We start from the raw sequence: 14882 nt of genomic DNA on the forward strand, positions 1-14882 counted from the left end.
GAAGGATTTTGGAGTGACGGAATTTGGAGATCCCTGGCCACCGACCAGAGGGGAATCCTCACCCCCAATCTAGGCAACCCATCAGAACAAAGTATTTTACCTTCTGTTCACCAGCGTGGACGACATCATCAGCACCATGCAAGCCACATGACAAAGTCACATGATACGCACGCACATGATTGGTTGAAAGGAAAGTGGAGGAGGTCACATGGAAAATACAAAAAAATTAAAAAACTGATGTAAACAATGGGCAAGGGAAAAAAAAAAAATCAACAACAGAATTACAGACTAAATAAAATAGAAACAAAATTAAATTAGCCAGTATATATCAGAAACACTGGGGAGACAGTAAAATTGCCTGGAAATATAAGAATATTAAACCATAAAAAGCGCTGAGTTATGACCTTGTGAGTGCTACACACAGCCACAACACTGCTTATTAATACCCAGTCAAAGAAGAAACAAAAATTATTGTAGAGTGTGCACCAGAACTTGGGACGGCTGAAGGAATCCACAAGACTGTTGGAAAGAAAAAGGGAATAATACATTGTTATTCAGAAACAGTCTAGGCAAAAGAGGTGAAATGGTCAAAATCATAGTCCACGCAGCTCAGGGAAGACAAACCTCAGCATTTCAGTCTGACGTGTTCTCCCTTCTGCAGAAACAAATGTCTTCCTAAATACCAACAACAATAGTAACTGAAAGAGAAAAAAACACCTATTGTGCGTACACATTTCCAAGGACAAAGCTTTCGGTCACAGAGCTGCAACCAGAGTTTGGTCAGACTGACAGTCATCACTCGGAACGCACAAGCTCTGTCTCGCTTTCAGGGTGAGGATTTGAGGAATGGCACGAGCCACGTACAATGAACTACACTGATGATTTCATGTGTGCAAGGAGAGGAATGAAGTGCTGTGCACTGGAAATGAATTACAAGGATGGCGTGAGGAAGACAGCTGCTGCTGAAAGAGATGAAAAAGTGTGCCGGCTGTACGACACTTCGTTACTGCCACTAATACTGAACTTTTTATCTGAGCAACCTAAGAAGGTCAAGTCAAAAAAGACATGTTTCTAAATGTCTTATGCAACTATAGACATCCCCCATACATTACTGATCACATGAAGTCAACAACTCACTGAAGTCAGTGAAGAAACTCTCTTCAGCTTCATTAGGATCCAACTAGATCCATTGTTCATTTTCCTGAATTTGTGATGCTACACGGCAGTTCTCAATTTCTAATTGCTCTTGGCTTCACTCATTTAACCACTGAGGTGAGGTTAGGGTAAGACACAGGATCATTCAGCAACATCATCACTAATTAAATGATGCAGTTATAAGAGCATCCGCCTTGTGCCAATGCCCTTTTATGCTGTTGAATATAGCATATTCATACGCTGCGGAACAACTTAGCATACAAAACATGTGTCTACTGTTCGCATGAATTGACTATGTACACAAATGACAATGATGCAGCAAGAGAATACATCTGCTTCTGTTCAGTATAAGAGCCTGAATTTGAACGTAGGTGAAAATGGAAACTTTTACCCTTAAAGAAACTCAGCCTCACTGCTCAACAACAAACACCACCCCACCTTTCTGAAACACACACATCCCCAACCAAACAAGAAAAAAAGTGTGGAAAATGTTTATCATGAACTAGCTCTTATTATCTTTTCTAGGTAAAAAGACCTATTCTTTCTGAGGAACAAAGAACGTCCCGCAAAACATTAACACAACATTTTCCCTCACAAGTGTAGCTGTCTCCTAGCCCCACATATGAACAGTCATAACGGAGTCTCTGTCTCTTAAGAAATAAAATAAAATATTATTCGTAGTCCTGCTGGTTGGCACCTTTTCCCTGCCCTTTGCCCTCTCCACCCCGCTCTCCAAGTCTGATTCGAATTAAAAGTTCTCCTCAGCAATATGAAACCACTAGTACTTCAGATGCATCAGGAGTTATGGTTTGGCATGTTGCGTACATGAAAAATACTGCAAGAAGCAAAGCCCTCATTGCGGTCACTGGCAGATAAAAGGACTTTTCATGCAATGTGCAAGACCATGGAATGTGCCAGTCATAAATGCAGTACTTTTTTCTTTAATTAATTTGATGGTTGTAGACTACCTGTACTGTCCTCTCCCTCCATCCCAAATCGCAAAATAATCACATACGTCATGCTTTTAGTGTTTTCCACTTCGAAGTGATGAACCATTTCTAACCCACTACAGGCAAACACACAGGTAGTTATCTTAAAGAGCACATTCACAGAAACACATACTTTTTATTATTGCAAATCAAAAGAAAAGCATTCAGCTTTGTAGAAATGATTAGTTGGTCAAAACACACATATGCACCATGTAAACCTATATCTTCCTTAAGTGTTTTTCTTCATCTTCCACGACTGCGGTGCAAGTATTTGCTCACTTTTCCTATATTGGCATGTGATCGACTATAAATCTCCTACAAGTAGGGATTAAAATCACACACTTGATACATCCGCTCAGTATCAGGATGGTATGTCACTGAACTCTTAACAGCTAGTCTAAACCAGACATTTCAAAATTGTTCTTTTACACACAAATCAATGAATGCAAGTTTTAGCTGTTTTTCCTTGGACTACTCAGACCCAGCGCGGAAGCGCCTCTTCACCTCACTTGGTCTCACTAGGAATGGGTGTCTAACCAACAAGGTACTGAGCAAGAACTGAGGGAATCTGAATCCGTTCCCACTTTCTTGTGAAGTCTTAGACCTCTTTCAATGCAGGCAGGACATTAGTGGTGAGATGGGGCAATGCTCCCTCTTCCCACAGTCCTCTATCCTGTAAGATTTTCTGCCTCCTCATTTGCATCTTCTTTCAACATTCGGCATTCGTGGTTGTAATATCAATTGTATCTCCCTAAATCCACAGAAAATAGAGCAAGGCACAGTAGCAAGAAGACTATTTAGTCCACGTCCCATTTGTGAAGGCAGGCTTTAACGCTAAAATCACTAATGGAAAACGTGAAAGGAAACATTCCTTTTGGAAATGATAATTATTTTTTTCCTCCCCTTTTTCTCCCGCTCTATGTTTCTTCTAAACCTTCTATTTCCATTTTTTACCACATGCTTGGTAGGACGACAGGAAGAGGAGGAAGAGCGGTACCATGCTGGGTTCTTACAGCAGCTACATGCTCACACAACACATTAATGCCAAATTGTTGGTTGACAGACATCAAAATAACGCAGTATAGTGCTTTAATTCCCTTGATAGAAGGACCGCAGCAGAACAAACAGCACTCCGGACCAAAGGGGAGCAGTTGCCATCTACTCACTTGGTGGCTCTGAGCTTTCAGATTCAGCAAGAGGCTGAGTTGCTATGGAAACACGAAGGATAGATAGGACATGTAAAGGTGAAGCATATCACATAAATAAGTTATAAGAGGCAGGGGCAGAGGTGATGGAAAGGAAAGAGAGGAAGTCTACTGAGGAGAGAGCGAGAATGATAACTGAATCCTTACGGCAGAAGCTGCAGAACCTGTGCTGGGCTGCTGCTGCCTCCCAGCCCCTCTCCGGCGGAGAGCTGTGCTGCCAGAGCCAGGCTGGCCCGGCTCACGGCGAGGCCGGCCTGCACCGGGCGGTTCCTGCAGCAATCCAGGGGTCCCCTACTGATGCTTTTTCATTCTGAAAAGTTGAGAAGCTCTGAATCTAATTTCAGAGACAGCTACAGCATTTTTTTCCCTACTTTCGGCTCAAATAGCAGCCTAGGTTCACATATTGCTAGCCCATTAAGTACTGGAATTTCTGGGAGGCCCTCTACAGCAGCGCCTCGTTGCGAGCTTTTGCCCAACTAGAGAAGACAAAGGAGCAAGGACTAATGAGAACTTACCCGCCCTGACAGACTCTTCTTTCTCACCTCTGTGCACTAGGGCCGGGGTACAGGCAGAGAGGAGGAAAAAAGATCTAAGAGCCCAACAAAGCGAGCACCCTTGAGAAACAAGGCGGTTTTGAGAGAAGCTGACAGACTGAAAGGCCCTGGGGGCTGCTGCGAAGACTCCCGTCCCAAGAGCAAAGGCAGGCCGTACCAGCACTCCATACAAGGATTACTATGACAGAAGGGCAAAGGAGGAGGACATCGAACTATTAGAGCGTGTCCAGAGGAGGGCAACCAGGATGGTGGAACGTCTCGAGTTATGAGGAGTGGCTGAGGTCACTTGGCTCGTTCAGCTTGGAGAGGAGAAGGCTGAGGGGGGACTTCACAGTCTACACCCTCCTCAAGGCGGGAGCGGACCGGGAGGTGCCCATCTCCTCTCTCTGCTGACCAGTGACAGGACAGGAAGAAATAGAATGAGGCTGTCCCAGGGAAGTTCAGACTGAACGTGAGGAAAAGGTTCTTTACTGAGAGGGTGGTCAGTCACTGGAACAGGCTCCCCAGGGATGTGGTCATAGCATCAAGCCTGTCAGAGTCCAAGGAGCGTCCAGGTGACACCCTTAGTCGTATGATTTAGTTTTACGCAGTCCTGCAAGGAGCAGGGAGTTCGACTCACTGATCCTTATGGGTCTTTTCCAACTTGAGATATTCTATGATTCTATGAATTCTTTTTCCTCCCAGGGTGGTATCAGTGCGGCTGGTGTGAGGGGAGAACAGGACAGACCCTCATGTGGTTTGCAGCCTAAATCTGATTATGGAGATTTAAAAAAATTATGAAGTAGAATATAAAGAAATGAGTTTTCTTATACAGCTCCAGAAGGTGCCTTAGTAACAGGCTTAGGGAAGCACAAGCCATTCCCTGCTGATCACTTAAGTATCTTCCACTCTATTTACCTGAGAAACTAAACTCTTTATTTGCTGTGCTAAGTTAATTTCATGAAATTTAGCTTCATACCACAAAAGCTGAGCACATCCCATAACACGTCCGCAAGAATGGAACACAAACGGATCAGAAATCTCAATGGCAAAGGCCAGTGACAACCACCAGCTTTCACATGGGCAAGGTTTCACTCTACATCTTCCTCCTGATCTCTCTCCTTCCAGGAGCCTAGCATACCTGGGAGCTGTTTGTGGCTTTTCTCTGTCCTGGAAATCAAACTTGTGCTTATCTGTAGCTCCTCTACCTGAAGATTCAGTTTTCACTCAGAGGAAAAAAAAAAAGAATGTGTATATATATATATATAGAGAGAGAGAGAAAAAAGAAGGAAAACACCCGAGGATGTTAGGCAGACTGCACCACACTGAGTGAGGAGATGCATGCAGAGCAAAATGGAACAAAGACAACAGCCTCTTCTACCATACTCACTCTCTGCTAAACGGGAGGTGGGGGCAGCAGTACTTGCTAAAGAAAGAGAAAGGAAGGTGAGGAGGAGAGGTGATTCCTGTTAAATACTGCCAAAAGACAGAAAACTAAAAACCAAACTGGTAAGATTTTGTCAGATCGATCCTCTCTGGACACAGAGCGCAAGCAAAGTAAGCGCACTTTGCCAGAGCGGCATTTTGGACCCTCTGTGAGTTCTTGCTTTGAACCAGCTTGCGCATAACACAGGATCACTGAACACACACCACTCTTCACCAGCACTCCCAGGAGCTGAAAGCAGTGCCATCTAGGGCCAGCAGAGATGCTGGCCAGCAGTGTGTGCATGGCAGCAAGACACACACTACACAACCAGTATTTTGATGAAGGCCATTGCTAACTATCCTGTTGCCAGCTTAGGACCTGGTGGAATTTGGGGATTATTTGAGTTTTGTTTTATTTGTTAGGGGGTTTTTTACATGAAGATATTTTGATATCCGAAGCAAACACACGATGCAAACACAGACTGTCATGGTTCAACACACATTTGAGTCCCAGCTGCACGACAGCAAGAAACAGCTGCAGAAAACTCTACTATGAGCGCGATTGTTCTTCTGTGTGGCTTCGAATGTTCTTCAAAGCCATGTACCTGTTCCCAAGTGATGAACGTGAGGGTTGGCAGACAGAGGTGTCTCTGTGGCTGAAACAAAGCTTTTAATTTTCTTTTTCCTCTCTTCTTAGCTGGATCTTTTCCCTTTTCCTGTGGTACTGATCTGCGCAGAGACTGAACACCTAAGCCCTTAACTCCCTCCTGTGTTTAGCAGTATGTCCAATTCAGAAGGGCCTACCAAATCATTAGCCCGATAGCTACGATACTAACCATGATTAACTTCATGGAAAGGATATATAACTTCTAGAGAAATTAACAGGCTCCAAACAATTTTAGGCACCGGACTGCACATATGCTCTGGAAACATGTCCCCCAGCTGACTCTTTGTAACTACTGCAATTTGCAATTCTGTCCATCCATCTGTCCGTTCATTCGTCCATCTTGACTGTCAATCCATTCATCCTGTTAGTGGTCCACTAAGTCTAAGGTTTTGTATAAAACAATCTTTATGGAAAAACAGCACAAGCATGATTCCAATCATTTAATTAGGGTAAAACCCAAAATATTTCCTTTTGGTACTTCAGCTTCAAAAATATCAAGGAATGCAACAGCAGCTTCATAAAGCTTGCCCATGCAACCTGGGGAATAGATACGGTTCACCACAAGGACACATACTTCAATAAACAGAATAATGCTCACTTAGATAAAGAGATTTCTTTTAGCTGCCATTGATTAACTCTGATTTGAAATGCACAAAGCTACAGAACATACAACGTTTCAGTGAACCCAACTGACAAACACATCCATGAGATTCTCTAACTCATTTTCCATTGGGAATGAGGAAACATGCATTTTTTTATTTAGTATCAGGTTTGTTTATTTATTTGAGTATACAATCTATGCAAGTTCTGGAATACTGTCCAAAGACTACTCACAGCAAAAAGTATTAGTAAGAGGAGGCAAAAAATGTCATTTTTTTTCCTTGAAGTTTTAGCTTTGTGAAAATATTAAAAAATTGTGAAGATATTAAAAATTCTGAGGCTTTTCGTTGGCTCTTAATTGGTCTAAACTAGATCTGCATTTCTTTTCCTGAATTATCTACATTTCATTAAAATTTGAGGCTTTTTATTGATTCATAAACATGAAGCCTTACACTACTCCGTTCTGTAATCAACGAGCTATTATTATTAGACAATCACTACATTACATATCTGAATTGCATGCTCTATAAGAAGGAAAAAACATGTTAGCCTCTAATTCTGTTCTAAAAAGTGCAGTATTACCCATCGTAGGATGACTATTCTAGTGTCAGTCTTGTTAGGAAACGGACAACACCAGTTACCTCATTTTTAAAGACCCTGAGAGGAAAAAGGAACTAGATTAAAAGCTAATGTTATGTATGTTAGAGGAACACTCTAGGAACACAAAAAGAGAGTGAAAGAAATGCAGAGAGGAACTTACGTGAGTGAGGGATGCCTGCAGTTTTTCCATGGATGGAACACAGACAAAAAGAAAAGACAGAGATAGACAAAAAAAAAATGTAGAAGAGGTGAGGAGATAGAGAACATGGAGCTGGAAAATCAAAATAGCACCAGCTGTCTCAAATCCAGCCCTATGGAGTGGGGTAGGTAACAGGAGTTGTCCCAACGGACAGGCCATCAGTTGTGAGGGTTTGGCCTCCTGCGCAAGGCCTGGGATTCCCGGGCAGCGAGGAGCGCGTGCCGCCCCAGGCAGCCCGGCAGATCGGGTCAGGTAGGAGCTGGCAGACACAAACCGGGACCGTGCGCAGGGCCGCGAGGCATGCACGCGGGCTGGGAACGCTGCCGGCGCCCGGCTCGGGACAAGGCCCTGCGTAGTTGTTTCAGAAGAGCTAGGGGATAGGTACATAAGTATGGGTGCGATGGTGAGGAGGAGAATGCGCTGTAGATCTAGATGCAAAGGGAATGGGAAAGCATAACTCCAGGGATTGTGAGCAGATGAATACAGATCCTAATACTTGGATGAGGCTGTGTACAAGGCCCTCCGCTCCCCTGCCTGCCTTCGTCATATCTCCCCTACCCACTCTACACCTTTTTTTTCTCCTTTCTGTATTGAATAACCCCCTGGTTTTTAATTCTTGCCTCTTTTGTTTCTCGTTGAAACAGGAGGGAAAGTGTTACGCCACAGCAGAGCATCCTGCCATAGGAGCGGGTGATTACCCAAGGTGGAAATCACCTTACGTGCTACATGGGCAGCTTAAAGCAGTGATTTGCAGAATTTTGTATTAAAACTCCACTGCATAGCCCCTTCTCTTTGACAATACGAAGTTTATACTAGAAACCCAAGGCACAAACTAGTGCAAATAAAATAGTTCTTCTGCCTCCTACCTTCAAAGAAGATTTTTAGTTAGTAAGGAAATTCACTACAGTCGAAAACCACAACAAAAACAAAAGGTGCAGCAAGGTCTGCAGGAGAAGAAGGTTTAATCCATGCATGGCAGAGATTCCCTGGAAAGATACAAGGAAAGAGAACCAGAGAAGCAGAGGAATGTCTCAGTTTTACTTACGAACTGGTTGTGTCTTGAAGTCGGATGGCAAGCTAATCTCACCCACCCCCTTGCCGTTGACCGCAGACAGTCTCACAGAGTAGGTTGTTTCAGGTTTCAGGCCAGTGATAGTGATCATGCCCTCCACATTTGCTGTTGTGAAAACAAGGGAGGAAAAGCAAAAGAAGGCTCAGGTTTTCAGTCAACAGTAAACACCACGTTGCTATTAGATACTTTTGCCACCCCCACGTAATAGCCCTCTTCTGGGCCCGGCCTGGCACAAACAGTGCAGACACAAAAAAAGGTCAGAGCTGCCACCTCTGCGTCAAACAGCTGGTTAAAGAGGCGTATTGCCACAGCCCCTCTAGAGGGGATGGAGCGGACCAGTGGGGACCTAGAAGAACAATTTCAGTTCCAGCCAGGATTGGCAGTGAAAGATTCAGCTCTGAAATACAACTCTCCTCTTCATAGTCCTCCCAAATTAAAATTCCTTTGGTTTACTGGACTTAAAGATACATTCTAAGCAGTGTGTATTCCTATAGATTGCTATAACAAGACAGGGTGTAATGGGCGTTGGACTTGCTTCTGGAATAGGAGGGTTTATGTTCCAAGGGGAACTGAAGGGTAACAAAAGCCCTCTTGGGAAGCACAGTCACTGCCCAGTCCGCAAGTGAAACCTCATTCAACACCAGCCACAGGATTCTTCACCTTATTCAGACAGGATGGTGCGAACAAGGAAGGGATACAGAGATGAACACAGTGCTACGATACACACTCTGTAAGCAGAGAAGGCTGTCACACACCTACAGCTATCAGCACAGTTGGGGTCACGTTTGCAACCGAAAATTCAAGGTGTCACCGCAAAGCAAATGTTTAAAAACTTGTTTGGGGCCATAATATAGGAGCTAAAAATCACAAAGCTCTGGAAGCCTCCACTCTGGCTTTTGCCTACAGGAAAGAATATGATTTGAGTTGCAGGCGGGCAAGATAACCTCTTGTTTTATCATCCTACCTTCTTTTGCATCATACAGCCTTGAATGCCATTCTCCTTCGCCCAGTGCCCTCCACTCTGCTTTGTACTTGAGTATGGGCACCCCACCCGTAGCTTCAGGCTCATCAAACTCCACCTGGGCAGTACTGGAGTAGGGCTCCACTCTGTCAATGGAAGGAGAGGACGGAGTATCTGGGGGAGGAAGGGAAAACAACCAGTGACACAGAAAGCAGCAGGAAACAAGGATCCCCAGTTCCAGGAGCAAAGAAAACAGAAAACTGGGAATATTAAAGACACCTTTGTTATGGCTTCGCAAAGGAGAGAAGGCTCCCCTCTGGAGGGGAAGGCTGTTAAGAGGGCTTTTACAAATGCTAATTAGACAGTGCAGAGGCTAGAGACTTAGAGTACCTTCTTCAAAAGACCACAACCAGAACTGAGTAGCAAGAGCATCCCAGATGCTATTCTGTCCTGACAGTCTCTTCCACAGGACATTCCAGCACACAGCTTGACCACTCCTAAATCTGCCTCTATGGCAGCCCAGAGAACACGGCAGAGGCCCTTCCAGTCTGTCACGCAGTCAGGTGCCAAGCCTCGTTGGTCGGTACACAGCGCTCTGAGGTTTCTATCTTGCACTACCTGTACTGTTTTGCTGATTTAGAGAAGCACATGTGCATGCATATGCAGATACGCAACCACTGTCAGAAATCAAAGATCACAACTCTGTCAAAGTGTACTGGAAGTGCAGAAAAGAACGAGACCATTCTGAAACGAGGAAGCATATACTGAGGATCTTGTTATTGACAACCCATCCAAATGCAAAAATCTTTGAACAGTCTCTTCGGAAGCAGAAGCTGGCTCTCCTGTTACCCCGCCAATGCAACAATCGTTCCATCACCTCAGCTCAAGGGCTGAATAGGTATTTCCTTACCTCCCTGCCCGGGATGCTCACCTGCCTGCACAAGAATGAACTCCGAGGACTCCTGGCCAATGCGGTTCACAGCAGTGCAGTTATAGTTCCCGAAGTCATTTTCAGAGTCTGGTGTCACCTGTGGAAGGAAGGAAGGCTCATTGTCAGATCAGAAAACTCTTTTCACACTGTGAACGCACTCTGCCTTTTGCAGGGGAGAGAAGTCGCAATAGAAGTCCGCATGCTAACGCTCTGAGGGCTGTCCACAGAGGGAAGAACTGTGGTGGGCAGAAAAATCAAAGACAAGGAGGGGCTGGCATCTTCTATTACCTGACGGTCTTAGCATTTGCGTGCCAGAAACACCTCCTAACTTTTTGTCTAGCAACAGGGTGCCCTGACAAAAGACTTAACTCCTTCAGCATCAGGAACATAGATTACTTGACAGCTCTGAGCCTTCCTGGCTGCATATGCCTTCTCCCATCCTTGCTTCTCCTCACCTCCAGGTAGCTTGCTGATGGAGTGTTGTAGATCTTGATGTTGCTGTAGTTTGAGCTGGGAAGCAGCTGTCCATCCCGAAACCAGGAGATGACAGCACTGGGGTAAGCAAACACCTCACAGGTGATGTTCACTTGATTCCCTTCCCAAGTATAGACAGCCACAGGGCCCTGAAGCTTGGGGGCATCTGAAAGACAGACACATTTGTGAAGGTGATTTCAGCTAGAAAATCTCCTAAAGTAGTCCAGTCAGCCTCACTTTCAGGATCTCTTGGCTGGGGTCCAGCTTAATATGGGGAAGGGAATCTAATACAGGAAACGGGAACTGTCTTGTCACCTGGAGGGATGGGCAGTGTCTTTTGCTGAAGGATGTAAGGAGGAAACCTACTCCAGTCCCAAAGGCTGCTCCTAATGCAGGGTGGGAGGAGCAGCAGACAGCGTACTGTGCGTCTAGGGAAGTGCGTACCAGGAAGTTCTTCCAAGGAAGATGCACCCAACAATGAGATTGTGGCAGATTTGTGGCCCTTATTCTTCCCAAGGTGCGGACAGTATCCCAGCTGGAGACAGCCAGAGCAAGCATTTGCATCTATCCACACAGCAACGTGTCTCCAACAAAATTATTTCAGACTAAGTCGCTTCCTGTGCCCTCTACCTAAACCACACGCATTTCCCTAGCTGTAGGTGCCTCAGTCTCATCACAGGAAAAAGAAATCAAAACAGTCCCCCCTTTTAAACACATGAACACCCTCCCACCACCGTGTTCCACTTCTTACACTGCACTTCAAGGTACATGGCTTGGGAGTCCTGTCCGATGGTGTTGCTGGCTATGCAAACATATTCTCCTGCATCTGTGTACTGAATTTCTTTGAGAGTCAGGGACGACACCCGGGCATGGCTACGTACTATGATGCGCCCGTCCAGAGTCTGGCAGGAAAGGAAAATAGAGTTAGAGGCTGAGCTGTGAGCCTGTGGTGCAGACTAAAGGGATGGGAACAAATGCAAGCCTACCACACACCAACCCTCTGCTCCTCAGTACTTCAGAGTGATCACCCAAGGCCAGGTGAAATCATGGGCACAAAATTGCTGCCAGCATGCTCTTGTAGAAAACCTCCCCAGCTGGCACTGTGTTTCTGCTCAGAAAATTCAGGCCTTCCTCTTCTCTCAGATACTGGTTTTATTTCAATGTCCGTGAAACGGCATGAATGGGAACAGATCCAGATCTCAGAGCTGAATCAGGCAAAAATGACAGCTCAGAACTTTCACCTGAACATGGCACTGAAGAGAGCAAGGTACAGTGAACAGGGCAAGAAAACTACGTGACCCTTCTAAAAGCAACTCTGCTTCAAGGTCTTGTGATACTTCAAGGAAGTTCTAGAGCAATATGCATTGGTTATATGCTCATTTAGAAATCGCTCCCATATGCAAGAAAGTGTGTGGATGTCAATGACAGAGACAAGGAATGTAAGACCCAGGCTACCATCTGCTCAAAGGGACTGCAGCCCCCCCAGGGATCCCATCCCACATCACTTTTTATTTTCCCTCTCCAATTTGTGACCAAAGCCCAAGTGCTCTTTTAATACATGAAACACAGAAGACCACGGACTCCTCCCTCCGCCCCGGTGCTTGTGCAAGCTCTTGCTGCTTGTGCTTCAGCTCGGGAGCTTTAAAGCACCAACTCTCTCATCTAGTGGCACAAGCAAACAAATTAGCTACCCTCATGGCTGTGCCTGCTGCTGCAGTCTGCCACACTTAATGCAATTAATGCTCCAAGAGCATTCATTTTCTTGGAAGATACAGGACAAGTACTGAGCTTATGAGTAAAAATCCTGGGGATGTTAAGCAGCCAAATGCACTGAACTGTAGCATAAAGTACATCTTTGGTATCTCAAGTGATCAGATCCTCTGGGCCTGAAACCTGTTTCTGTTCTGAGCTAGTGGTCTCAGTCTCTGAGACTGACAAAGTTTCTACAAGTAAATGTGATTACCTCTCTTAGTACTAAATATTAGTTTGTTTGAGCTAGTCAAATTTCACATGCACAAACCCAGTATCCTTGGATCACACAGAAACAATTATATGTGTTTTTCTTCTCTCTTCTGCTCTGCATGCAGGTGTACTGCAATCCCTAACCAATGCCACAAGCTACTAACTCCACTCCGTCTCCTGTGCTTGGTCCTTTGTGTTGCTGGGAACAGTTATTTATTTTGTGTACATGTGGCACTGTGTGCATCGTTTCCTAGAAGCAGGGAAGGATCCCTTAACATGACATTTGTCTGCTGTGCTATCTTACACAACCAAATTCTGCTTTTATCTTTCTTCACTGGCTGACTATGCTGTTATCCTTTTGTCTAACTTGTGACTTGACTCCAAAACCCAGCTCACTTCTGAAACTATTGCCATAGGATCCATAAATATCAAGACTCCAGATCTGCAGAAGCTTCCAGCCTCTTTTAGCTCATCAGTTGGGTGTATATTCTAAATACTCATCTCTATGAAGCCATCAGAAGGCAAGAGTATAAACATGGCAAAATACCAGCACACGATCATTACAGCAAAGGTAATTTTACATCCAGTGTCAAGCTGCCTTTTCCCCACTCTGTCGAGATCTAATACGAACAAAAGAGTGCTAGGCAGTCACGGTAAAACGACAGACTTTACAAGTAACGCAACTGATTCTGAAGATGAAGCTCTGTTTCTCAATGCAAAAGGCACAGGTAAAGAAAAAGATCGATCAGGAAAATCACTCCAAAGAAGGGAAAAATGTCTACCCAAGAAAGCATGCTACTAGTTTTCTTTACTGATATTTCAGGTGCTAACAACTCCTGGCTATCGGAGGCATTGGAAAGGCAGAAACTTGTGAGCCAGATGTGGACACTTGCAATCCCTTTGCCTAGACTCCTTGATTTTGAGGATTTTGGATAACAAAATGCTTCACAGCAATGGGGAGACAACCTAAGGGACACAAGCAATAACTCATGCCATAGCAACTGCCACCCTATAGAAAAGGACATGATGGTTCCCTATAGCACCAATTACTACAACTTAACCTAGGATACATGCAGGTGTTTTTCTCCAAATTTGGACAATGCCATGCGGCACATAGTCACTATGTACAGGGCTGGCCCAGATTTCAATACTTCAGTGCCAAAGGGGAAGAGGAGAGCAAATAGGAAATGCATTCACCCCCTCCACCCCGCTTTCCTCCATCTTTTGGATTTTTCAGTCCTTTCGCCAACAAGTATCCATGACTTAATTTCACAGTCATATCTTCTCCTCATCCACTTTCCACACAGTGGGCATCATTACAAAACAGCACGCAGGAATCCTGACTGCAGCTACGAGTCCCAGTGAAGGAAAATGCGTGGTCTCTCGTAGCTCTGTGCTTGCACTGCACTAACCAGAACTCATCTGCAGTTTTTCATATTTCTAAGGCTGCACTAATTCCCAGTTGCCACAAATGCATCACCAGTTTGTGGTACAACTGAGATGTAATCTTCCTTGTAACTGAGTTTCTTTGCATCTCTTGGTGATGTGTGGTGGTGTGCTTTTTATTTTATTTTATTTTTCAGCATGCTGCTAATACGACTTTCAGCAGTTCTCCAGTATATGCAGGACAAGAATGGTGAACTGAGACAGTACGGACTGTGCACAGTAAGCAGAGCTGATTGTGGTTTAGAGGAAGAAGGAGCCAGCTGCAGTTGTGCCTCCAAAGCAAGGGAAGCGAGATTCAACACCCGTTTATGCTGCTATGACGGAAGCTCACAGATACTTCCTCACTTTAAACCAGACAATGCATTAGTAAGAGTGAAACGCTTAATGTCAATATTCACTCAGCTTCCTGAGAACCGAACTCTCTGCCACTGGACCCCACTGCTAAAAAACCCCCTGCTAGCTATTTTAAAGATGTGTCTGCACAAGCCGCAACAATAAGCTTCAAAAACATTCTCACAGAACCCCAGTTGGATACTTTTAAGACACAGATGCAGTAGGAAATTTAGAGAAAGCAAGCTTAATTGTATTAGTGCTCATATTAATAAAAAGCTTGAGACAGAGAGCACAGTGAAAACACTAGCAGGAGTGCGGGGAGATGGAGAC

General features: G+C 44.7%; 1 protein-coding gene across 1 annotated transcript in view; it reads right to left on the bottom strand.

The window, feature by feature from the left end:
• NCAM1 (neural cell adhesion molecule 1) overlaps positions 1–14882 on the bottom strand; it is a 90187-nt gene that overhangs the window by 19027 nt on the left and 56278 nt on the right. The window contains exons 10-15 of the mRNA XM_065651946.1: positions 11563–11713; positions 10793–10977; positions 10338–10434; positions 9410–9580; positions 8419–8550; positions 7335–7349 (exon numbers count right to left, since the gene is read on the bottom strand). Of these exons, the coding sequence (XP_065508018.1) occupies positions 7335–7349; positions 8419–8550; positions 9410–9580; positions 10338–10434; positions 10793–10977; positions 11563–11713 (751 nt within the window). The remainder of the gene's footprint in view (positions 1–7334; positions 7350–8418; positions 8551–9409; positions 9581–10337; positions 10435–10792; positions 10978–11562; positions 11714–14882) is intronic.

This window comes from Caloenas nicobarica, chromosome 26 (genome assembly GCF_036013445.1).
Source record: "Caloenas nicobarica isolate bCalNic1 chromosome 26, bCalNic1.hap1, whole genome shotgun sequence".
NCBI lineage: Eukaryota > Metazoa > Chordata > Aves > Columbiformes > Columbidae > Caloenas > Caloenas nicobarica.